The sequence below is a fragment of the Podarcis raffonei genome, chromosome 8 (genome assembly GCF_027172205.1).
Source record: "Podarcis raffonei isolate rPodRaf1 chromosome 8, rPodRaf1.pri, whole genome shotgun sequence".
NCBI lineage: Eukaryota > Metazoa > Chordata > Lepidosauria > Squamata > Lacertidae > Podarcis > Podarcis raffonei.
This window is the reverse complement of record NC_070609.1, coordinates 79,341,073-79,367,034: the sequence shown is the minus strand read 5'-3', so window position 1 is coordinate 79,367,034 and position 25,962 is coordinate 79,341,073. Positions and strand designations below refer to the sequence as shown.

The 25,962-nt window shown below is 48.4% G+C and overlaps 1 protein-coding gene across 1 annotated transcript; it reads right to left on the bottom strand.

Moving 5' to 3' along the window:
* Window positions 1–5,728: 5,728 nt before the first annotated feature.
* MICOS10 (mitochondrial contact site and cristae organizing system subunit 10) lies at window positions 5,729–25,658 on the bottom strand. The gene is made up of 4 exons (XM_053401032.1): window positions 25,534–25,658; window positions 11,841–11,888; window positions 9,608–9,717; window positions 5,729–5,969 (listed from the first exon to the last, which is right to left on the bottom strand). Exons 1-4 carry the CDS (start codon window positions 25,598–25,600, stop codon window positions 5,961–5,963), a joined length of 234 nt encoding a protein of 77 aa, XP_053257007.1. The 5' UTR covers window positions 25,601–25,658; the 3' UTR covers window positions 5,729–5,960.
* Window positions 25,659–25,962: the final 304 nt, after the last annotated feature.

The following is a 25,962-nucleotide window of genomic DNA, read 5'->3' as shown; positions in this document are numbered from 1 at the left end:
CAGTTTCTGGGTCACCTTCAAAGGTAGCCCCACAGAGCGCATTGCAGTAGTCCAAGTGGGAGATAACCAGAGCATGCACCATTCTGGCGAGACAGTCCGTGGGCAGGTAGGGTCTCAGCCTGCGTACCAGATGGAGCTGATAAACAGCTGCCCTGGACACAGACTTGACCTGCGCCTCCATGGACAGCTGTGAGTCCAAAATGACTCCCTGGCTGCGTACCTAGTCCTTCAGGGGCAGAGTTACCCCATTCAGGACCAGGAACACAACAACCCTGCGCTGCGTGCCACCCATAGAGAGGCATCGGTCAGGCCTGCATCAGATGGCTCCTAAAAGAAGGAGGGCATTGCTTTTCACATACAAGAGCTGTTTTGATAGGGAGATGCCCACAGATGAACTGTTAAAACCTGCTCTCCCTTCTTCTGCCCCCTCCCACCCGGCCAGTTTTGATCTGACTCACTTTGCAGGGAGTTCACACTGTGGGTGGCCCAGCCGAGACCCCCCCCCCGCCTGTGTCTGTCTCTCAGCGCATCGGAATGCAGCACATGCCTGCCCCGTTCCATGCTCCATGCACCAAGGCTGGCATCGTGGCCGCCCTCTGGACTATGCTCCCCGCCCCTGATTTTCCCCCTTTCTTGCTAAATCCCTGCCATTTGGCAAGTCATGCCCAGGGCAAAGAGAACAGGGCACGGCGCCAGGGGAGGCCGGGGCTGGCATGGATGCGGAAGAGGCGTCCGTCATCGCTGCCGCCGGCTCGGAGAAAGGTTTTAATGTTTCCTTCCCGGCCTCGATCAGTTATGGCTCTTCTGCTGTCACCAGTTAACAACTGCCCTCCTGGCTCAGTGTATCAGGTCTGGCTGCCTCGAAAAGGATACTGTAGAGTCGGAAAGGGTTCAGAAAATTAGGAAGCAAAACAATCAAGGGGATAGAGCAACTTCCCGGTGAGGAAAGGGACTTTTTAACTTAGAAAAAAAATATCACAAGTGGCGACATGGAAAGGTTTGTAACATGATGCATGGCCTCGATAGGAAAATGTCTTTCTCCATCTGTCTTAACACTTTTCAGTTGCCGGCATCCAATGAAACTGAATTCTGGAAGGATTCAAGAAGATAATAACAATAACAACAACAACAACAACAACAACAACAACAACAACAACAACAACAATAATAATTTATTTGTACCCCACCCATCTGGCTGGGTTTCCCCAGCCACTCTGGGCGGCTTCCAACAAAGATTAAAAATACATCAAAATGTCACACATTAAAAACTTCCCTGAACAGGGCTGCCTTCAGATGTCTTCTAAATGTCAGGCAGTTGTTTATCTCTTTGATATCTGGTGGGAGGGCGTTCCACAGGGCGGGCACCACTACCTCTGCCTGGTTCCCTGTAGCTTTGCTTCTTGGAGTGAGGGAACCGCCAGAAGGCCCTCGGCGCTGGATCTCAGTGTCTGGGCTGAACGAAGGGGGTGGAGATGCTCCTTCAGGGATACTGGACCGAGGCTGTATAGGGCTTTAAAGGTCGGCACCAACACTTTGAATTGTGCTCGGAAACGTACTGGGAGCCAATGTAGGTCTTTCAAGACCGGTGGTATATGGTCTCGGCGGTCGCTCCCAGTCACCAGTCTAGCTGTCGCATTCTGGATTAATTGCAGTTTCTGAGTCACCTTCAAAGGTAGCCTTATGTGGAGCCCGTTGCAGTAGGCCAAGCGGGCGATAACCAGAGCATGCACCACTCTGGTGAGACAGTCTGCAGGCAGGTAGGGTCTCAGCCTGCGTACCAGATGGAGCTGGTAGACAGCTGCCCTGGATACAGAATTGACCTGCGCCTCCATGGACAGATAAAGGGAAGTCCTTCTCGCTTTATTGGCTGAGGGAGCCAGCGTACAGCTTCTGGGTCATGTGGCCAGCATGACTAAGCCGCTTCAGGCGAACCAGAGGAGCACACGGAAACGCTGTTTACCTTCCCGCCGGAGCGGTACCTATTTATCTACTTGCACTTTGACGTGCTTTCGAACTGCTAGGTTGGCAGGAGCAGGGACCGAGCAACGGGAGCTCACCCCGTCACGGGAATTCAAACCGCCAACCTTCTGATTGGCAAGTCCAAGGCTCTGTGGTTTAACCCACAGCGCCACCCTCGTCCCTAGGATGCTGAACTAGATAGGCCTTTTTTCTGTGACCCAGCAGGCTCATCTGAAGCCTACCAACAAATACATTGTCCTATGAAAGCTCAAGCCCTTATTTAAAACTAGACACACACCCCACCCCAAAACTGTTTTTAAAAAATAATAATTTGATTGCTGTCAATTAAAGCACACCTTCCGAGGTCAAATTTGTGCGCTCTGCTTTAAAGGCCGGGGGTGTGTGTGTGCTATCAGTCTGCTTAAAAGCAAGGGGGCTGCTGGGAGAGAAGGAATCTGATTGCTTGCAGATGAAGCTATTTAGTAAACTTGGCATTCCTTTGGGCCCCGTAAAAAGAGAGTGCTGCCCTCTGCTCCGCCTTCCATGCACGTTAATTGCTTTTGTTCCGACATCACAGCCCTGGTTGCATGCAGAGATGAGAACGAGGGGATGTGGAGATACTCTGGCTCCCATTTGCGTTCCAAAAGGATGTTTTCCAAAGCCGGCAGCATCTGACGGAAAAACGTTGCGGTGGCGATAAAGAAAGGCAACAGAAACAGCCCTCCACGCAACAGACCTTTGGCACTGTGCTCACCGCAGGCAAGGTGCTCCTAAGCAAATTGAACAAATAACACCTGAGTTTGGGACAAGCTCATTCTTACATGTTTGGCAAATCCTCACCGTGACCGACTCCCGCCAGGAAACCTACGTCCCCCCGCTGTGGAAGGACATGTGGATCCAAAATTGAGCCTCCACAGTCACTTACGGAGACACCATTAAGACCCTGTTCATGGAAGACAGTCTTACTCGGCCACAAGTGATCGCCAAAGACGACCACACACACACACAGAGTGGTTAAGGATCTAGCATTTTTACATCTAGCTGTTGCTGGCCTGGACCCAATCCAAAACAAGGCAGAGGAATGAGCATGGTGGAGTTCTTCCATGGTTTTTTTTTTTGGGGGGGGGAGAATCCTGCATCTAGGAAGCTAGCATGGCACCCCCTTCCTCTATGACAGGCTGCTTTTCCAGATGCAGGGCTTTCCACAAAGCCTATGGGATCATTCAGCTCGCCTGCCCATGTTCAACTTACTCCATAGTGGTAATCGAGAGACAAACCTCACGGCCCTGGGCAGCTGTGTGGTTAGGTTAGGTGCAAAGGAGGAGATCTAAGCATTTCCTCCAAGCCTCGGGGAAAGGGAATGACATCTCTCATCAGGGACTCAGGTTCACTGGCGCTACAAAACTGCCCGAACGCTGCTAACCCCTGCCAGATCTGAATTGGGATCATAATGGCTGATTACAGAGGGGAGCGGCGCCAGGGTGGAGCTGTTGCCTATGTGCCCTGCATGCGGGATTCCCTGGAGGTAGGCACCCAGCCGGGCGCCTTGGGGAAGAAGCAGGATGTTGTGCTAGGCGGGCTACCGGTCCGATCCTCAAGGGCTCTGCTTGCATTTTTACCCCAACTCTCTCTCTCTCTCTCTCTGCTGCAGGGGATTTGCACGCATCTTTCCTTCGCTCACCAGATGGTAAAAACCAGAGAGATGGGCAAGCACTTCGTTGGAAGGGAATCAGGGTTGCATTCTGCAGCTTGCTGAGGAATGCAAGGAATGGGGAAAGGCCGTGGCTCAGTGGCACAGCGCCAGCTCTGCAGGCAGAAGGTCCCAGGGTTCAAACCCTGGCATCTCCCTTTAGGGTTGGGAATGCCACCCCACCCTGCTGCCGTCTGAAACCCTGGGGAGCCACTGCCAGTCAGTGTAGACAGATTGATGAACCAAGGATCTGACTCAGCACAAGGAAAGCTTCTGATGATCCTTCTCAGCAAGCCATGATCAACTCAAGAGCACGTGAACTGGCCCTTCCTGAGACGGATCCACCAAAATGGCTTTCGTAGACGCAGAGGACCTCCACAAAAAGCAGATGCTCTCTGCAGCTGATCTGTGCTACTTCTATTCTGCCTTGGTCAGACCACACCTGGCATCCTGTGCCCAGTTCTGGGCACCTGAATTTAAGGATATTGGCAAGCTGGAAAGTGTGCCAAGGAGGGCAACCAAGATGATCAAGGGTCTGGAAACTCAGGCTTATGAGGAACAGGTTGAAGGAGCTGGGTATGTTCAGCCTGGGAAAGAGGAGACCAAGAGGAGATATGACAGCCATCTTCCGATATCTCAAGGGCTGTCGCAGGACAGATGAAGCAGGCTTGTTTTCTCCTGCTCTGGAGGGTAGGACTCGAACCCACGGCTTCGAGTTACAAGAAAGGAGATTCCGACGAAACATCAGGAATAACTTTCTGGCAGTAAGAGCTGTTTGGACAGGGGAGTGGCGGTGGTGGACTCTTCTTCCTTGGAGGTTTTTAAGCAGAGCTTGGATGGCCATCTGTCAGGGATGCTTTAGCTGAGATTTCTGCATTGTAGGGGGCTGGACCAGATGACCCATGGGACTCCTTTCAACTCTGAAATTCTATGATTCTCCTAAAGGCAAAGTAATATTCCAGTGCTCATGGTTCTGAATAAAGGGCTAGTTTAAACAAGAAGCTGCCTTGTGGTGAGCCGGGCCCTTGGTTCATCTAGTCTATCCTAACCAGCAGCAGCTCTCAAAGGTTTCAAATGGAGGACATTCCCAGCCCTACTTGGGAGATGCTGCTGGGACTGAACCTGGGACCTTCTGCATGCCAAGCAGGTGCTCTGCTACTAAGCTACAGCCCTCCCCTTAAGGAGCAAGAATATAGGCAGCTGCCTCATAGCAGTCGGACCCTCAACCCAACTAGCTTGGAACAGACAATGCTGACAGGCAGCAGCAGCAGCGACTCTCTGGGGTTTGGCAGAGCTACGTCTCAGCCCTGTCTGGATGGCGGAGACTGAAATTGGGTGCCTTTGGCATACAGAGCGGGTCAGAGCATCAGAAGAGTTCTGCAGGAACCAGGCCAATGGCTCATCTAGTCTGGCATCCTGCCCAACCGGATGGTGCCTGCCTGAGGGTCTCCTGCTGGCTTTGAACACAAGAGCGCGCTCCCCTCCTGCGACTTCCAGCCACTGGAAGCGGCCTCTGAACGTGTCAGTTGCTGCAATCACAAGTCACAAGAGCCCTGCTCTTGAACTCAGCTCCTGCTTCCCAGGCTCCCCTTCAGGGAAAGTGACTGGCTGCTATGAGAACAGGATGCCGGATTAGGAGTGTGTTTGCCCTGATCCCATGTCCTCCTGTTATCTGACACTGAGCTACAGGCCCCCATCTTCCTTCCCCATCAGTGCAGGACGCAGATGTCTCCAGCTAGACCCCACCCCCAGATCCTCTTCTATCTGCCTGCTCATTTATGAGTTTTGGTCTTTTTTCTTTAAAGACAGTCGCTGCTGCTAAAGGACATCTAAAGACTACAGCAGAGATAAAGAGGGTGATCTATGGGGTGGGGCTGCTTTTCTTTAAACGCAAACTGTAAACTTCAGCGGGGGCTGATTGCAAGTGGGAGAGGAACAGAGGACAGCTGTCACGGGAGGGGGGGTGCCTTTCAAAGAGGAACTTAACCAGGTGGCCACAGCTGCTAGTTCAAACGGAAAAATAAGCCGTCCCACACATTCCCTTTCTACACACAGCAGACGGAGCAGGAGGCAAGGGGGTGGACTCTCGTTTTTATTTCACTTTCCAGAACAGCACCTTCCCCCTTTTCGTTTCCAAAAGGGGGATTACAAAAAAACCGATATTCGGTTCCAGGTGTCGCGGGGAAAAAGAGCAACGGGCTGAGCGCTTCCAAAGGCCGTTGCCTCAAGGCCGGGACGCTTCGACCTTCCCGAGGAATTGTCAAGGTGCCGCTGATCCTCTGGCAAAAGAGAGGCGTGGGTCGGGCCTGCGTCATTGCTCCTGGTGGAAGGGGAAAAAAGGGCTTGCGGTTACTCATTTGGCCTTAGGGTTGCAGGTCTGTTCCTGCTGCAGAACTTTAACAGAGGAACATTAAGAGCCTGCTGGACCAGGCCAATGGCACAGCGGCCACCCAGACAACTTCAGTGGGAAACCCACAAGCAGACCCTGAGCGCAAGAGACCTCTCCCCATCTCTGGTTTCCAGCAACTTGTGTTTGGAAGCCGTGCTGCCTCCGATAGTGGAGGCAGCGCATAGCCATTGTGGCTAATAGCCATTGACAGCCCACTCCTCCCCATGGATTTGTCCAATCCTTTCTCACAGCCATCCAAGAGTTACCTTTATATGAGAGGATCTCCCGCTCTATATATTTTATTTATACCCCGCCCTGCCCCCCCCCGGCCAGAGCCGGGCTCAGGGCGGCTAACACCAATAAAATTACAATAAAAACATAATTTGGGGGGGGGGGAGAGAAACCAATTTAAAATACAGGTTAAAAATACTATTTAAAATGCAGCTTCATTTTAATAGTAGCCCATAGATCAAAACCATAAGGGGAGGGAAACATAAGGGTCAGACTGAGTCCAAACCAGCGGCCAGGCGGAACAGCTCTGTCTTGCAGGCCCTTCGGAAAGATGTCAAGTCCTGCAGGACCCTGGTCCCTTGTGACCACAGCTATCCCCCTCCCTTTAGATCCCTGACGTGAGGACTCCCTGGTCTCCAAGCACATAAGGGGAAATGGAACCCTGCATCCAGGAAGTCTCAGCTTTAAGGAAAGGTGCTGTTGTGCTACTGCTGCCTTTGCAAAGACACATTCAAAAGCCTACAGAGCCAACTGCCTGGTGGCATTTCAGTAGAGCATGAGACTCTTAACCTCGGAGTCGTGGGTTTGACCCTCACGTCGGGCAGGGGGTTGGACTAGATGACCCTCATGGTCCCTTCCAACTATGCAATTCTATGATAAGAGCAAAAGAATAATTTTTTTCTCCCTGCTCCCCTACAGTTTGAAGAAAAAGAAGTGCTAATATATGTTTGTGTGTGTGCGACACAGAAACATAGAATTGTAGAGCTGGGATCCTTATCAGCCCCTTCCTTCTGCTCCCATATAGACAATAATTAATTTTTTTTTAGAAAGCAATAGGTTTTATGGAATGTAACAGACTCTGTAAACAATGAATATAATATCTGAAGATCAAGAGAGTTTGTATTAGGTCGTTTGAGGGAGGGTGATGGAGGGAATAATGAATTTCTATTGTTTAGATCTCCGTCTGCATTGATTATACCTGCAGTAATGAATTGTAATTCTATTTTTTACATAAAACAATCTGCCCCCAGAAAGTACACCAAGCCCCAACATTAAGCAACATGTAAAGTTGAGTGTGCAGATTCACAACTTGCCATACTAGAGGGCTTATTCATCTCCGAGGCTGTTGTGCGATTTGCTCCTCCATAAGAGAGGTTTTGTGCGTTTGTGGGAGGAAGGGAAACCACGAATAGAGTCTGTTATAAACTTTATATGGCCGTTTCGCAACATTGCGGGAAGCATGACGCAGTTTTGATGTGGACAGCTCAGTGGTCTGGAGGCCTCAATTCTTCGAGGGGGGGGGGGAATGGTGAGGCTGCTAGATGGGTCTCTCCCCCCACCCCACCCCACCCCACCTATACCAGTCATCAAATTGGAATTAGCAACTTCTTCTCCCATCTGGAAGAAAGCCACAACCAACGCTTGCTGGGAGTTAAGTCATCAAACTAATTAGCACTGGCAGTGTGCAAGGCCAGACAATTGAGGGCTGGACTGAGAGGTGGGCAGAACGGAGTTTAGGATCAACCAGCAGATCTCTGGGTAAATCTGCAATCGGAAGGCAGCAATGCTTCTGAATATCAGTTGATCAGAAACACAAGTGGAGAGCGTGGCTGTTGCATTCAGGTCCTGTTTGCAGAGGTATCTGACTGGTCATCCTAGAAGAGGATGCTAGAAGAAAATGCTCTTCAATTCTAACAATAAGACTTTTGCACCAGGCTCTGGTTGGTAAATCTTGGGGTTCTAGCAAAAAAAGGGGGGCAGGCAAGCACAAAGCTTGCCAATTTCCAAGAGGGAAGGAGGGAGGGAGGGAGGGAGGGAGGAGAAGCAATTGCCAAAGAAAATTCAAGGGAGAATTAGGTGGCAGGAAACCTGCAAGCAAGAAAGAGGCTAAGTTGGCTCAAGGGTGGTTTGGCTGAGAGGATGAGGAAAGAGAGAAGCAAAGGGAAAGGGGGTTTGGTAAATCAACAAGAGTGTGGGGAGAAAACCCCACTCTTGGCTGAGTAGGCCAGGAAGCTCTTGCAACCAAGCCCCATAGCTGTACTCTGGTTACATTTCCAGACTTATATCAGAAGAGACAGCACTTCAGAGCCCCCTCGCCAAAGAAAAGTGGCGGAACTAGATCTTACACGCTGGGGCTCAACCGAGACCAGGGTTTCCTCCTGCAGCGTGGGAAAATAGCTGAATCAGAAACTGGGTTGTATCCAGCTAAGTTAGAACAGGATCACTGAAATGAATGAACCTAAATCAGGTCTGCCCGTTAACTTCAGTGGGTCTGTTCTGAGTAGGGCTAGCACTGGATGCAACTCCCCAATCCACAACTTTCATAGTTCTAGTTGAGGGCTTAAATAAAGACCAGGGTTTCCTCACCCACTACAGGCGTGAAATTTATCCCCCAATTATTGCTGTTGCAAACGATCACGTTGACCACCTAGCACTCTTTTAAACTTTATGTATACTTGTCACAGACTTCTACTCTCTTAATTTTCGTGACCATTTGGTTCCACTGGTTACAATCGCCCCACCCCAAAGAGCCGTGTGCATTTCTGCCAAATGTGCAGAGCATTCAACTCCAGCATGTGAAAACCTTTGCTGCGAGACATCCGTTTGTTTTCAAAAACAACAGTGTCCCATGGCCCTTTTTTTAAGACGGCTGTCTGCTAGACCCACAAACCTCATACTCTCAACTGCACTGGTTGTTAAGTTAAAAGGGGGGGGGATCTGGAAGGCTACCCGCTTTCCCCTGAGTTTAATATTTAATTATAAAAATATTTATATGATTCTATGATTTGTATATTGCTGTGCCATAAAAAACATCAAAGTGGTTTAAAGCAATAAAAACAGAGAACCATACAATAAAAACGTAAAGAAGTTAAAAACAGGGCATCAATTAACCACTGTGGAAACAGGTATTCTTGTTTGCCCGCATAGGCCTGGCAGAATAGAAAGGTTTTCAGCAGGCATTTAAAAGTTGGCACAGAAGGTGCCTGCTGTGCTTTTAGGAATTGCTCCCTACCCCAGACCAAGCAAATATCTATAAGATCACATTTTAAGCACATTTAAGAAACTCTAAACTGTCATGGTTCCCCTAAAGAATTATGGGAAGCGTAGTTAGCAGTTAACAAACTACAGTCCCCAGGATCTTTTGGGGAAGTTAAAGTGGTATTTGTTGTTGTTTAGTTGTGTCTGACTCTTCGTGACCCCACGGACCAGAGCACGCCAGGCACTCCTGTCTTCCACTGCCTCCCACAGTTAACTCATGTTAGTAGCTTACAGAACACTGTCTTTTAATGTATTATGTGGATGCGACCGAAGAGAGGAGTTCTCAAAAGCAGACTCACCTTGACAAACCGCCCGTGGAGAAGGTAAGGAGACCGGAAGTCATGCTGGCAGTTTGAATAAGCCATTCCTAAGCCCATCCCTGACCCGAGAGTGATGGGCCACGTCTTCCCTGGAACAAAAGAAGGTGGAAGGAAAGAGAAGGAGGGAAAGAGAGAAAGAGAGAGGACAGAGATGGAAGAACGATGGGAATGTCATTATGAAATGTGGTCCGAATCAAGGTCCAGATAATTTGCAATGCTTCAACGAAACAAGAAATTCTGCAAGGGCATCAATGATAGCTGGTACAGCAGTACAGTGAGAGATTAATGGACTGAACTCTGAATGGGGAAGTTCTTGGATCAAATCTGTTATGGGCCCACTGGTGGGTCTTAGGCAAGCGACTCTCAGGCTTAATTCTGAAACAGGGGGATATTACTGATAGGGATTTGCCTTATAGTAGAAATGGCCCTCCAGGTCTTCCTAAGTGGCCCCTGGAATTCTCCCCAGTTCTGTGCCCCATCAATGGCCCACTTGCCACTCTACTTTTTTTTTAAAAAAAATAATTTTTATTAACCGACCAATCAAATCAAATCACATCACATAAATTCCGAATTACAAAGCCGAATTTTAAATTTTTGTCACTTGCCACTCTCCTTGAGTGCTTTTGCCTAGCTGGAATACGTCCTTGAACTGGGAAAAGTGACTCTTGCTTGCCTGAATAGAGAGGCATTTGGGGAGGGAGGCTGCAGAAGCCTCAGGCTGGCCTACTAGATAAGAGATGAAAGCCATCGATTGCTCTGTCCACATTTGCACCTAGCCCTGCCCACTACTGATATGTGGTTTCCGCCCCCCCCCCCAAAGACTGCCTGTGAGGGAATGGGGCACTTGGGCTGATAAAAGTTCCACACCCGTGCCTCGCAGGGCTGTTGTAGGGATTGTAACTAGGTGGCACATGCAGACCACCATAACAAAATTATTATTCGTTTATTTCATTGATTGCATTGTATTTATATCCCACCTTTTTCTCCAAGGAGATCAAGGTGGCATACATGCCCCCCTCCCAATTTTTTTACTCCCCAAAGCCAGTGTTTGAAACTCCCATTGTTTTAGGCACATTTTGCAACAGGGAATTTCATTAGCGGGAGCAGTTTCTGAGCTCTGGGCGCAGCGCTGAGCCTAAGATTTCAGATTACAACTGCAGAGTGGAAGGAAAGGAGGACCCTTTTCTTCCTCCCCACTTCCAGCTACTTTCCCTCCCCTGGTAAGGAAATAGGAGGAGGGAAGTGGCTTCAGTCACCTCTGGCTTGGCCTGCCTCCCACACACTGACAGCAGCCGACCCCTGACAGATTGCCCCCTCCAAAGGTGGCGAAGCAAGGGAGGTTCCTCACCCCTGGTTATAAAGAAATCCTCCTTCCACAGCTACCAGGTTGATCTTTTCAAGTGGCTCATCTCTGTTTGCAAATCCTAAAAACCTGCACCCCACCCTATCCCACAAAATGCATGGTGGAGTAAAACCTGTTTTAAAAATGGGTCACGGTGCTGGGCTTGGGGGTGGGGGGGAACACGCAGATGGGCTCCACAGTGCTTGTTGTTTTTAAACAGAAGGAAGTTATTGCATAAATATATATTAAAAATGTTTATCAAGCTGCAAATGGCTGCTGGAAAGGGCTCTTCCCGTGTGCTCAAATCCCATCCTGATGTCAACAAGCCAGCTTTTATTTAGAGAAAGCAAATACCGCAGTACGTTGTGAGGAGGTTCTTTATTTAGAAGGGGCTACTAAACCTGCCTTTGAAACTCAGGCTGCAAAACACACATAGAGTTACTAACACATCACTGGTCATCCCTGATCCTGTGGCTGTGCTGGTGGGGGGCTCACAGGAGGTGGGGCTTCCAGCAACCGCTGGAGACCCACCAGTTGGGGAAATGGTTGAACTCGCCCAGTATTTCCAACTCTGGTCAGCAGTGGAGCTGCAGGATCTCAGGCACAGAAGTGTCTTCGTCATCAACTGCCTACCTGATCTTTTTAACGGGAGGTGTTGGGGACTGAATCTGGGACCTTTCACGTGCAAACAAAGTGCTCTACCGCTAAGCTACGGGTCCCTGCTGCCCTGCCATCTTCACTGGCTGGCCAATATCCAAAAGCATAAAGGGAGGGATGGTGGCACAAGGTCCCCTCAGAATGGATGTCAGGAAGACAAGAACCTGGGGCGGAAGCGGGGTGGTATTCACCTGGCAGCTACCCATCACTTACTTTTGAAGAAGATGACCGAGAAGACGACACCCAACCCAAAGCCAGCACCTGCAAGAGGAAGGAAAGGGTTAGCGGAGCCTGCCAGGCCTCCCCACATGCCCACGTGGGAACAATACTATTCATTGCAGGGCATAAGAAGATGATGCTGGATAAGGCCAATAGCCCATCTAGTCCAGCATCCTGATCTCACAGTGGCCAATCAGATGCTCCAGTAGGAAACCCACAAGCAAGACCCAAACACAAGAGCCCTCTCCCCTCCCATGGTTTCTAGTAACTGGTATGCAGAACAACTGATGCCTCCAGCTGTGTAGGTAGAGCATAGCCATTGTGTCTAGTAACCATCAATAGCCTTAAGCTTCTGGAATCTGCCCAATTCTCTCATTTGGTGGCCAGCACTGCCTCTCCCTTTCTTTCTTTTTTTAAAAAAGTGCACAAAAGCACAGCAACAGAAGGAAAAGGCTTATTAGCTTCTACTAGCAGAGACGGCAGGGACTGAAACTGCAACCTTTTACATGCGAAGGAGTGCCTACCGTTTTGCTACAGGCCTCCTAGGGATGCCCGATGCCAAATCGGGCCATTGGCCAAACTAGCCCAGTACTTGCTCTGCTTGCCAAAGGCTTTCCCAGGCCTTCTACCCAATAATGAGCCATGGGACCTTCTACACACAGAGCTCCGGAGCTGCGGTCCCTGGCAAGCGCGGCACGGCTCGCTCTGGATTTAAACGTGGAGGCAGCAGTCGGCCTTCAGAAATGTTCTCCAGATATTGATGGGCCCCTAAAATGGTCTATGGGGCGCTAACTGCGTCAACAGGATGGGGTCGCCTGGAAGGCCAGTTTATTCCCAAGTCAAGTGGCCTGGAGCTGTCTCGGAGGAAAATTGCTTCCTTTGCGGTCTCCCCGTCCTCTAGTGCTCATCGTGGCTTGGGAAGGTGGGAACCAAAGGGGGGCCCTTTGCCTGCTTTTATTCCCTGTCTGCTTGTTTTCCTTGTAAGTGAGAGCTTTCATCTTTTATTGTTATGAAGTTAAAGGCTGGCCTGGAGGTGCTGGTCTTTAGTGGAAACAGCTGCCTGCTGCAGTCCCTCGATGTCCCTTCGGTCAGGTGGGAGGCCCTTCTGGAGCAGCGCCTTGCCCTCTTAAAAGGAAATTGAGCGTGCAAGGCCCCAAACCGACATGGCTGGTTTATTGTTCATGGCAGCTATAAAGCAAACACACTCTGCCCATGCTCTGGAATACTGTCACGTCCTGAACACTGGCACCCCCTCCTGCAGTAGAGTCCCAAGCTCCATTTATATGTCAACGTAAGTCATAGATTTGGATCTGGAAGAAGATTCCACAGATCAAGACAGTGTGTGGATTTTGCAGGAAGTTCTTCCTGAGATTTTATTTAGATGATATCTTACACAGCTTAGGTTAAGCTGAATCTATTACGGGAACTCATTTGTTTATCTTGGCAGCGGGGCACAGGGCAGACAAGATCTGAAATCATATTTAGATGGTGTGCCCTAGGATTGTAAGATACTGCAAGATGATTCCTGGCAAGATAGAAGAGATGACAGGATATTATCTACCATAAAGATTATTAAGGAAAGCCCTGCTGGGTCAGGCAGTCCAACATGACGTTTTCCCCAGATGCCCCAAAGCAGCGGTTTGCAACCTGTAGGTCCCCAGATGTTGTTGGATTACAACTCCCATCACCCCTGAGCTCTGGCCTTGCTAGCTAGGGGTGATGGGAGTTGTAGTTCAACAACATCTGGGGACCCACAGGTTGAGAAAGGCTGCCCCAAAGGGAAACCCGCAAGCGGGATTCGAGCACAAGAGCACTCTCCCCTCCTGTAGTTTCCAGCAGAAGCATTGCTGCTTCCAACCATGGAGGCAGCGCATAGTCATCGCCTTCCTCACATTAATTTTGACTGGTGTGATTGGATACTGCAACCAGTGTTACCACACAGCTAGAAGCATGATTTTTGTGGGTTTGTAATTTTAAAATTAGAAAATAAATTTAATTTTAAAAAGATGCCCGGGGGGGGGGGGGCGGCAGGGTGCACCTAGAGTTTGTAGTCAAGCAGGCATCAAGGCACGAATGACTATTAGCAACAACCGATGTCTCCCCACCCTACTCCAGCTTCTCCATGGAACAGCTGGTGTTGGGGGGTGTGTGTGGAAAGGGTGTTTATGCTATTAAACCCAAATTACCATCTGCACAGATCCATCAAAAGCACAAACTGTTTGGCCTCCTTGACCCGAGGCTCAAACAAACTCCTTCCCTTGCTACACACTGCCTTTCCTTTCTTTCTCCAGTACCACTGCTGGAAATCAGGCTGTTTAGAGAAAATAATTATTTCAACACGCAGAACTGGGGGAAGGTGGGGGGGGGGACCAATGAGATGGGCGTTCGCTCAAACTGTCCAGCTCAGCAAGTCATGCTGCGGTCCAGGCTTAGACTTCCTGCTCAAGGATGGCTTCTATCTCTCCCCCTCTGCCAACTTAAACAAGTTAGCTAATCAATGAGAAATGGTTTACATGGGAGATGAACCGTGTATCACGCGAACACCGACCTTTAAACAGTTGCTTCTGTTACCATTTTCCATCCTGTTAGGGAAAAACCAATGTCCGATGATTGCCCAGAATACGATAACCACAGAGCTTGGGGGAGGGGACAAGTAGATCATTCTAAGTAGATCAAACTGGTGCCCTCCAGATGAGTTAGGAGTGAACATAAGAGCCTACAGAACACAGACATCATGGCTAGTAGCCATTGATAACCTAATCCTCCATGAATAGATTCAGAGCAAGATATCATCTAAATAAAATCCTTGACCATGGGCTGTGTTGGGTGGGGCTGATGAGAGCTGTAGCCCAGCAACATCTACAAGGGCACAGGGTTGGTGAAGGCTGGATCGGGTGAGGAAGATGTGCTGGATTCAGTAAAGGGGCAGCTTCTTATGGGAATGGCCCCACAGCTCCAGGGCAAAGGCTGTGAGGGTCAGGCAACTTTGGTAGATTTTCAAGAATGTCCTATCCAGCTTTCCACTGCAACCTGGAGGGCCGTAAAGACTGATGTCACATGCCAAGGGTTACAATGGAGGGCACCGCCAGTCTTTATTGAGAAGAAAATGCGGCAAATGTTTCCCTCCCTCCTCTGTCTGCCCAACCAGCTGCTCAGTTCAAATAATTTCTATCTAGGACAGTTTTGGCCTGCAATTCAACACACCCCAAATTCAAAGCACAAGCAGGAATTAAGATCTATGAAACTGTTGCTGTGGACAGTTCTTCATCCAACCAGGAGGTTGTTGTGGTTCTGCGGTCATCTCCTTAATGTCACCAAGAAAGCAAAGGGGAGTTTGAGTCAATCTTTCAAAGCCATGTGTGTCCAACCCCACTGGGGGTTTTCCTAGACACAAACGCTGCTGGAACAAATGAGTCTCATCCAAGAGAAGTCCCTAGAGGTGAAATGGCCAAGTTGCCAGTTTGGCTATGGACGGTACTGTACAAAGGCACCAGCAAAGAGGCAAAAAGCCACACCAGCCGATGGCTGTGGCCGTTTTGGGGAGCTGCACGCTCAATTTCCTTTTAAGAGGGCAAGGCGCTGCTCCAGAAGGGCCTCCCACCTGACCGAGGGGACATCGAGGGACTGCAGCAGGCAGCTGTTTCCACTAAAGACCAGCACCTCCAAGCCAGCCTTTAACTTCATAACAATAAAAGATGAAAGCTCTCACTTACAAGGAAAACAAACGGACAGGGGATAAAAGCCAAATATCTTGCAGTCCCAGACCCCCCTCCTGCTTCTCCCTCCCTCCAGAGCCAGGAAAGGCACAAGAGGAGGGGAAGACTCAAGGAAAGTGGTTTTCTTCTTTGAGATGTCTTCAGCCACTTGGCCTGGAGGAAATGGGCCTTCCGGGCAACCCCATCCAATTGGCCTGGCACTGAGTTAGGGCCTCACACACCATTTGTGGGTCCCATCAATGCATGGGGAACGTTCCTGAATGAAACATGCTGAACTTTACCAACTTGGTGCCCTCCGGATGTTTTGGAGTACAATTCCCAGCCAGCACATTGGGAGAGCCTCAAATTGAATTTGAAATCAGTTCAGCCAGGCCTTCACTTCATTCCTCAGTCCTTGGGGAGGCAGGAACTGTGCTTTTGTTCCCCACCCCATGCCAAATGCCAATCTTCTCTGCCACAGATTAATTTCACCTCCAAATTTTACTCTGTTGCACCATCCGTAAGTATTGCAAATGGAGCAATGACACAGAAAGATGAATTAGATCCAAAGTTTTTTTTCCAAACCAAAGGCACGTGTACACTAGCCATTGCCATATACAATGTCATTCCAATTTCATTAAAAATGGGTTTTTCCTTTAAGGCCTCTTGTTAATTCACCCCTTTCCTCCCACCTCCTCAAAATACAGAAGACCCTTTTCCAATAGCTGCTATCCTGCCAAATGTCAGGCTTGCGGAGGCAATTACCGTACTCTACATTCTTTTAATATAAGCACTGGCCAAATGGACGTTATCACCTGGCCATATTTTAATGCAGACAAGTGAGATTTGCAACAAAATCATGCAGTTTTATCCTTCACCAAGGTGCTGCTGCTACTCGGTGTTCTAGAAAGCCAGTTTTGCCCTCTTCCAGTACACTCCATTCTGCTCTTTCCCCCACCATAATTTTTCCTTTACAACTGAAATTCAACATCCCTTGGCTGCTAAGTTTACTGCTTTGTATTGGGCTATTTGGGAGGAAGGTTGCCCCTTGGGGTTTCCTTTATAGAATATGTCTTGCAATTGATGGCATTCATGGTTCTCCCTCTCATTTAATCCCTGCAACAACCCTGTGATGTAGTTTAGGCTGAGAGGCAGTGACTGGCCCCAAGGTCACACCCAGTGCGCTTCTTTGCCAGGTGGAGATTTGAACCCTGGTCTCCCAGGTCTTACTCCAACACTCTAACCACTACAAATCTTGGGGTCCCCCCTGAGCATGCAGATATCTCCTTTCTCTCTCTCTCTCTACCCCCATCCCTGCATTTGCCACCAAAACTGGCTCTTCATACAGTTCTGATCAGCTTGACACTGATTTGGTCTTCCAAATCAGTCAAATTCTGGAGACAGAAGGGCTATTTTGAAGTCTAATCCTAATCCCTCAGAGTCACCATGTATTTTCCAGTTTGGAGACTTATGCCAGCTAGTCGGAATTGGGTTTGAGAATGGAAGGAATACAGGGGTACAGGCAATTTCCCAGACTCTCTGCTCCAGCTTCAGACTTCAAAGCAACCCGCAGTATTATTTCACTCCCACAGAACCCATCCTCAAAGCTTTCCTTCTCCCCAGGCATCAGACCCCCACAGCTGCAGCTGTTGGGAAGCCAGACAACACCCCCCTTTATTGCCCCCCACTTATCCCACCGCTTATTAGATCAACAGATGCTGAATAAGACTTCTCCTAATTACCTTCCACCCACCTACAAGAAGAGAACAGATTGGTCTCTTAAGAACCTAAGAGAAGCCTGCTAGCTCAGGCCAATGGCTCATTAATAATAATAATAATAATAATAATAATAATAATAATAATAATTTATTATTTATACCCCGCCCATCTGGCTGGGCTTCCCCAGCCACTCTGGGCGGCTTTCAACAAAATATTAAAATACAGTAATGCATCATACATTAAAAGCTTCCCTAAACAGGGCTGCCTTCAGATGCCCAGCATCCTATTCTCACAGTGGCCAACCCAAACCTGGAAGCTCCATTTAGCTAGGGTTGCCATATTTCAAAAAGTGAAAATCCTTTGCTCAAGGTTGTTTTCCCGGACCTTTCCGTCTGAGTACTGCTTAAGGGGGCTGAATAATTCCAGACGTATGGCAACCCTACATTTAGCTCTTACGATGTTAGGCCATGAACCTGTCCAATGTCTATCTGAGTGGAAGCAGAAAATCCCCTAAATTATAAACTGCAGGAAACTGCAATCGAAGGTCAAGTTGATCACCTCCCCACCCTCAAAAGAAAATCCTTATAATTTAAAAAGCTGTATTTTGAAAGGAAAATTTAATAGTTTGAAGTGTTTTATTCCAAGATGTCAAAACAAACAAAGGATTAGAGGCAAAAGGCACATTAGTGTCTCCCGGAGAGGAGCGGGCAATTTATGAATTTGCAGGCTGTTGCCAGTTCATGTACCGGCGTGGCTCTACATGACAACATGGCTTGCAAAGGAGTGGGTGCCCAGAAGGGAGCCATCAGATATGATTGCCTGGAAAGGAGCAGCTTTCTCGTAGTCACTTGCCCAGCGACAAGTGGATTAAAGCGCCTTAGATCACTTCCTTCATTTAATTGTTTCAAAACCCACCACTATGACAACTTCAAAACAGGCCAACTTCACTGCTTTTGAAGGATGAGGAAGGGCTGTTTCAGCTCGCAGCTCCTTTTGTGGAAGTGGAGTGGAATTGTGCCCACCCCACCGGGAAAAACAGCCCGCCTCTCAGCAGTGGCATTGCCGCTGCCGAAAAGGGATGTGTTCAGCATACGTAACAGGGATGCCTTTCACATCACACTTCATCAGCAGAAGCTATCAAGTTCACTTCCCACCTCCAGTTATAACAGCAAAACAGGAGAGAGTTTTTCTCCAAGGCTCCTAATAAGCTGAAACTTATTCTGGGTAGGAACTGGAGGCAAAGAGGGTTGTATCAAACAACAGAGTAGACACATTGAAATTAATGGGCATAGCTTACCTAGGCTCATTCATTTCAATGGGTCCACTCCACTCTGAGTAGGATTAACGTGAGATACAACCCAGAGTTTTCAGGCCAAATAAGGTTTGGAGTATTAGCCCTACACAAAAAACCCCTCTGCAGGCATTTTGCACCTGCCCCAGTAGCAGCTTACCAGAAAGAGCAGCAAACGATACGGCAAATCAAGCACACACACCACTTTTTTCAGAGTTAGATGCCTGAAATTTAGTTGTATCCCCATACATAGAACAGTATACATCTGTAAAGCATGTTCTTGCGGATCACTTTATAAGAACATGTTTTACAGATGTATACCGTTCTATGTATGGGAATACAGATTTTCATAATGTATTTTCAGGATACTCTGGGGAAATCTTAAAAAATTGTTTCATTGCCTTGTTGCTTGTTTTCCTGAAGTTTTTGCAAGTCATGTTTTGCTTTAAAAAACAAAACTAAAAACATTTGTTGAATAACTATATGGACTTTTATTTATAAATGGCTTTACATCTTAAGGATTTATCAGGCCTGCATGTTTGGACTCAGCAAAAAAGGAAATCAGAAAGTGTTCCCAGAGAATCATGCGGGCCCTGGTGGGTTTGGAATGCCACTGTCAACTAGGCAAAGCTCATTTATGCTTACCTCTGCAACTGCGGCCCTGGCTCTGTGCGTACATGTCATTAATTCCTGATACATGTGAAATAAGCATCACTGCTCCCTTTCACGCTCTGGGCCAAGCGCCTGTGCCTAAACACGACTCTGGCCCAGTTCAAGCAGGCGGTGAGAAACTCCCGCTGGGAAACCTCTGGCAGGGCTTCGGTTGGGAAAAACTGAGTCAATTGCCTTGCGCAATCCTCAGAACAAGGCGTGTGTTCAGTTCAAGCAAGAGCTGGGGGCATGCACACCGACAGGGGATCTACATGCTCCTCTGCAGCAGTTTATTGTGAGGGCAGCTTACAAACCTAAGATCTTTCCCCTGCTTATGAGCATAGGACATAAGAGGAGCCTGCAGGATCAGGCCAATGGTGCATCTAGTCCAGGCTCCTGTTCTCACAGCGGCCAAGCCGATACCTGTGGGAAACCCTCAAGTAGGACGAGGGCAACAGCGTCAGATGCTGAATGGTTCCCTCACTGGCACACCAGGCCCCATCTCTCAATGGCTCCCTCATTATTGCAGCCTCACACAGAGGCAAGATGATCCGACTGTTTGCCACTGCTGTGGATTAATCAACCAGTATTCAGAAGTACTGCTGTCTCTGACTGTGAAGGCAGAACATAACCATCATGGCTAGTTACTATATCAGATACTCTACCAGGTGAGACTACTGATCCATCTAGAACCGGTGTGGGCAAGTTTTGGCCCTGCGGATGTTACTGAACTACAACTCCCAGTCTCAGCAAGGATGTAATGAGAGTTGTGGTTAAGAAGCATCTAGAACAGGCTTCCTCAAACTCGGCCCTCCAGATGTTTTGAGACTACAATTCTCATCATCCCTGACCACTGGTTCTGCTAGCTAGGGATCATGGGAGTTGTAAGCCAAAAACATCTGGAGGGCCGACTTTGAGGAAGCTTGATCTAGAAGGCCAAAGGTTCCCCATCCTTGATATAAAACACCATCAGGATAACACGTCTCTTTATGAAGATGTGCAAAAGGCTACTTCTTCCCAAGCTGTCTGCAGCAAAAACAGAAAAGAGGTGGGTGGTTAGCAAGGTGCAAACAAAGGCAAATGCAGTACTTAAGCTTGGTTACTGGTGGGGATGAGGAGAAAGGTGTTAAACCAAATACCTTGTAGTAGGAGGGACAGCTGCAGTACCAGCCACAAATAATTCAAATGCTGACTTTTTAAATGGGACAGCTTCACATTGGTGCAAGCTCTCACATTTCACAGAAGTCTTCATTACTCCATCTTACTGTGAACTCTAACTCAGCAGCCTCGAAATTTGCTGTGCACAAAGGGGCTCACCAAACCCACTTCTCAAGATGCAGAAGTACGAATATATATGCAATATATAAGGTCTTCTGCTTACCTGCTTAAGAAAGCTGGAGGGGCCAGACAGGTTGTCATCAACCAAGCATCCAGAGATCTCCAAATGGTCGCAATTGGGCCTGTGCCAATTGCAAAATGAGCCTGGCACTTAGAGGATTTGGGGCACTGACCCACAGGCACTTTGTTGTGTGATTATGCTTTATTTTAAAGAAGTATGAATATGGAATTGCTCTAAGCTCTGACAATATCCATCAATACTTTGTAGATGGTTTATGAGAGGATTACAACAACTTCATGAAGGGGAAGTCTTTTCAACCACTAAACATTCCATCCATCTTCCGACGCAATTTACCTATGACTGTCAGGTGCTAGGGACAAACATGGGCCACAGTTCAGTGGAAGAGCACCCGTACTGTACGCAGAAGGCCCCAGGTTCAATTCCCATCATCTCCAGGTAGGCTGGGAACGTCCCGTCTGAAATCTTGGAGAGCTGCTGTCAGTCAACGTGGACAGCACTACCATAGATAAGGCGGCTGACTCAGTCAAAGGCAGCTTCCTATGTGTTCTAAAGGAAGGGCCATAGTTCAGTATCCGCTTTGCAGTCAGACAGTCCCGGGTTCAAATCTCCAGGAGGAATGGGAAAGAGTCCTGTCTGAGACCCTGATGTGCCAGTCTGTGCTAGAGGGACCAATGCTCTGTCTTGGAAGAAGGCAGCTTTCTATCTTCCTAAGGATAGCTGATGCCTCCATACTCTCCTTGTGGGCTTTTTGGAGGCATCTAGTGGGCCACTGCTATGAACAGGATGCTGGACCAGAGATGGTTTCTCTTTAGCCTGATCCAGCAGGATTCTACTTAGGTTGTTTATCAACCCAGAAACCTTCTTATCACATCCTCAATCCCTCTTACAAAGCATGAGACACCTACTCATTTAAAATCAAATTAATACCTACCCAGAAGAAGCCAGAGGAGAAGAAAATTGCAACAGCAAGCACAAATCTGATTATTAACTCATTTGCAATTCAAACTGGATCATTGTTATTTCTTCTTGCTCTTCTTACCCACCCCACTTGCATGTAAACAAGTCTTATGACACAAAACTTAAAAGCACTTTCTCCCGGTATGGGAACGGGGGAGTTGGCTGCAAACAGAAACCTCAAAACCGCAGCCAACTCTGGGCGCAATATTACCGGGAACATGTTGCACAACTCTCATTTCAAAGGGGTTCATGCGAGGTTTTCAGTGTAGGAGTGCAGGAGAATCAAGACACATCGGGGGGCAGCCACCCTCCAACTTTGGGAAAGAGGGCAGAGTCCCAACCTCTTTTCACTAATGCTCATCAGTGACAACGAAAACAAATCAACTTAGTGACCCCCAAAGCATAACCAAGCCCGGATATGAGCACGCCAAAGACTGAGCGAAGGACACCTATTATATAGCATTTGCGGCTTCCAATGCAGATTGGCTGAGCTGACATGAAGGCATAGAATGTTCACAAACTTCCTAAGTGCTCAAGGAAGGGGAAATGTTTCAATTTGGCTGGGATTAATACAATCACACAGGTCCTAAATACAGGTCTGAAGAAGTGTGCATGCACACGAAAGCTCATACCAAGAACTAACTTAGTTGGTCTTTAAGGTGCTGCTGGAAAGAAAAAAATTTTTTGTTTTGACAGGTCCTAAAGACAGTAATAGCTTTGAAGGGCAGGTCAAAGACTGGAAAGAAATCCCAAGAGGCAGCCAAGCTAAGAAAACCTTTTGACAAGATGGAGGTGATAGGAACTAGAGGCAAGAAGGGGCTGGTGGGGAATCAATTTTACACATTAGTTTGAACTCATTCTCTGCCTGTACTAAGCTAGTAATTAAGTTCAGCTATTCCCAACTATTGCTTCCTTGTGTCTCAACACAGACCCACCCCTTACCCACCCTTCAGGTCTCCATTTCGCAGCCATCAGAAGAGTCTGACCAGGATCAGGCCAAGGCCCAACTAGTACAGCATTCTGTTCTCACAGAGGCCTACCAAAGGCCTATAAGCAGGATATGAGAGCAACTGCCTTCTCTATCACCTACTGTGAGATGGGTTAGGCTAAATGTGATCCGCCCAAGGCAGAACTTCATAGCTGAGTTGGTATTTGAACCCAGATCTTCCCAGCAGAAATCCAACATACACACCGTCTACTGCACCAACATGGATCTCAGTTAGGCAGGTTCCTCCTCACATCACACTGCAGAAGAAATCCCAAACTCTCACCAACACCTCAGTCTCCTGCAAACTAAGTTCTACTCAGAGTAGGCCCCCTGAAATAAGTGAACTTGGTTAGTCACAGTTATCAATTTCAATGGGTTTACTCTAGTAGAACTCACATACAACCCATTCACATTGGATGTCGTCCCATTCCTGCGCCTCAGGTGGTCACCTTTTTGTTTGACAGATGTGTGTGTTTAACAGGTGTGGGTCAAGCAGAAACTCCATGGGGAAAAACCTCTCCCCAGTAGGTAGGTGTGTTCCCCAGATCAAACTTCACACTTGCAGTAAACTTGTTATTGTTAAAGGTAAAGGTAAAGGTACCCCTGCCCGTACGGGCCAGTCGTGTCTGACTCTAGGGTTGTGCACTCATCTCGCTCAAGAGGCCGTGAGCCGGCGCCGTCCGAAGACACTCCCGGGTCACGTGGCCAGCCTGATGAAGCTGCAGCTGGTGAGCCAGCACCAGCGCAGCACACGGAAACGCCGTTCACCTTCCCGCTATAAAGCGGTACCCATTTATCTACTTGCACTTAAGGGTGCTTTCGAACTGCTAGGTGGGCAGGAGCTGGGACTGAACGACGGGAGCTCACCCCGCCGCGGGGATTCGAACCGCCGACCATACGATCAGCAAGTCCTAGGCACTGAGGTTTTACCCACAGCGCCACCTGCGTCCTTGTTATTGTTAGGTGACCTTAGAAAAGCAACTCCCCTTTCACCCCCAAAACTGCAATATTGGGATAACGCTGGACTACCTCACAGACTTGTTGTAAGGCATTACAACAAGAGAATGTTAGGTGAAGCACTTTTTGAAATTCTGAAAGCTCTGTGTATGGTGACTACTAGGTAGCAAAATGATTTGTCACTGTGAGACAGGGGTCTCTCTCTCATACATCACAAAGAATCCTCCAACTTTAGTCATACAGTGTATCCTCTGCAAAACCTTTGTCAAAGACAGCCTGGTTGTTCAGTGTCAGAGGGGTTCAAATCCCCACTCAGTCATGAAGCTCACTGGGTGACCTTGGGCCAGTCACTGCCTCTCAGACTAACCTACCTCACACAAGGTTGTTGTGAAGATTAAATGGGGGGTGGTATGTATGTCAATGTGAGCTCCTTGGAGAAAAAGATGGGATATAAATGCAATGCAACAAATAAAATAAATATAGGAAAGCCGGGGCACCACTGTGGTTGGAAGTGAACCCACCCCCTACCATCAATAACCTGCAATGGTCCCATCAACTAGGAATTGGGAGTGGCAGCTAAAATATAACCCCACAGATCTACAGTTATTAGTTTTGATTTCACCTCTGCCAAGCCCAAGGGCAAACCAGGTGGCTTTAGGCAAATCACTCTCACAGCATTATCACCACCCCCATACTGAGCGCACTCCCACCGTATAGGACTGATACAACAACTGCTGTGATGGCGTGTTCAAACGGCTAAATATTACAGAAACGATACACATATTGCTGTTATTTTGTAACTGAACGTTACCGCCCACTCTCACAGGCAGCAGAATATCAAAGTCTTTCCCAGACCGGCTCACCTACAATCCTTTTATTTGGATGTGCTGGGAATTGAACATGTGACGTCTGCCATGCAAAACAGGCGCTCAACCAATGAACTATGCCTCCACTAGACCTGTAAACACACCCTGACAGCATGATTCTTGTTACTGCTGAAGAAGACAATTCTTTTCAGTGTGCATTTTAGAAGTTTAACTGCAATGAAAGCTATTCAGCAGACAAAACACAATGAAACATTATTTGTGGCTCCACAGCTATTCAATTCCTACACACAAACTTTGACTGTTTCCAGTGACAGGCCATTTGAAGGATAGCACTGTATGGTCCAAGTGGATAACATAGCTGCCTGGGTCAGTTCTATACTATACCACATTTCCCAGACAAAAATAGGGACACAGCACCATGGACCCCCCCCATAAAGCAGCTACAAACACTGGCAGTTTTATTCACAATATTTCTGAACACTCTTATCTCCTCAAGGCAGCAGCAAACAACACAATATAGGGGGTTGCACCTTCTAAAGACTGGCTCCTGAGAAGTCAGCTGCAGGGTTTGGGTGGGCTTCAAAATTGCTTTGGGGAAAACTTTTGAAATTGATGTAAAAACTGGGTTCTGGCTTTTGCTGCCCAACTCCCCATGGGACTCAGAGTCCCTTAAGTCCATGATCGGTCAGAGAAGAATGAATGGAGGCAGGATCCGGTGGAAAGCAAGGCAGATATTTATTTTTCTGTTGCAACAGAGTTCCCTCCCCTCCTTCCAGGAAGAAAGGTCTGCGATGAGGGGGGCAAGATATTTTATATATATTTATATATATATATATATATATATATACACACACACACACACATACATATAAACACTCCCCCCGATTGCTTTTCAAAAGCAGGCTGCCGTATTTAGTGTGTTTTTTTAAGTGGGTTGCAATGTTTTGGGTGCATTGCAACTCTTTTAAAAAATGCCTTTGGAAACTGCGTGCGTGCATATATAACTTATCCCTGCAGCACGACGATTTACTGGCAAGCCAGGCACCGACCCTCTAATCCTAAGGACATAGCTGCTAAATGCACGAGGCCTCACGCCAGGCGAGGATAACCTGAGCAGGGCCTTAGAGCAAGGGCTGCCCCTTCCTTAACCCAGGTCTTCCTTCCCCCTCAGCACCACACCGTAGACTCAGGGCGAGCCCCCTCCCGCTCCCTATTCCACAGCTCCCACCCTCGCCCCCTTACCCAGCTTGACGGCGGAGTCAGCCAAGCACCGGTCCCACTTCCTGCCCAAGTCACCCTCCGACGCCATCTTGGCCACCGCCTCCTGCTCCCTCGGCGAGCCGCCACTCAGCCTTCCCGCCCGCCTCCTTAGGCGTAAGTCTCGCGAGAGGTACCGCTGCTGTAGCTGACAGCGGGCAGCTCTCGCGAGTGTCCCAAGGAGTTGAAGGGAGGGGACGAAAGAGGTTTTTCGCTTCCGCGACCTCAGCTTCCGCTGCCCCACCCGGCAGAGCTGGCTCCCGTTGCCAAGGGTAACCTGGGGTAACCTTAGCAACCTGGGCCGGAGGCTTGACCTTGGGGCGGAAACCGGCTAGGCCCGAAAGAGAAAGGCTTGGGTGAAAGGGGCATCCTAGGTTGCAGGCCTCGTTTATTGTAATCTGCGGGCATCTTCCT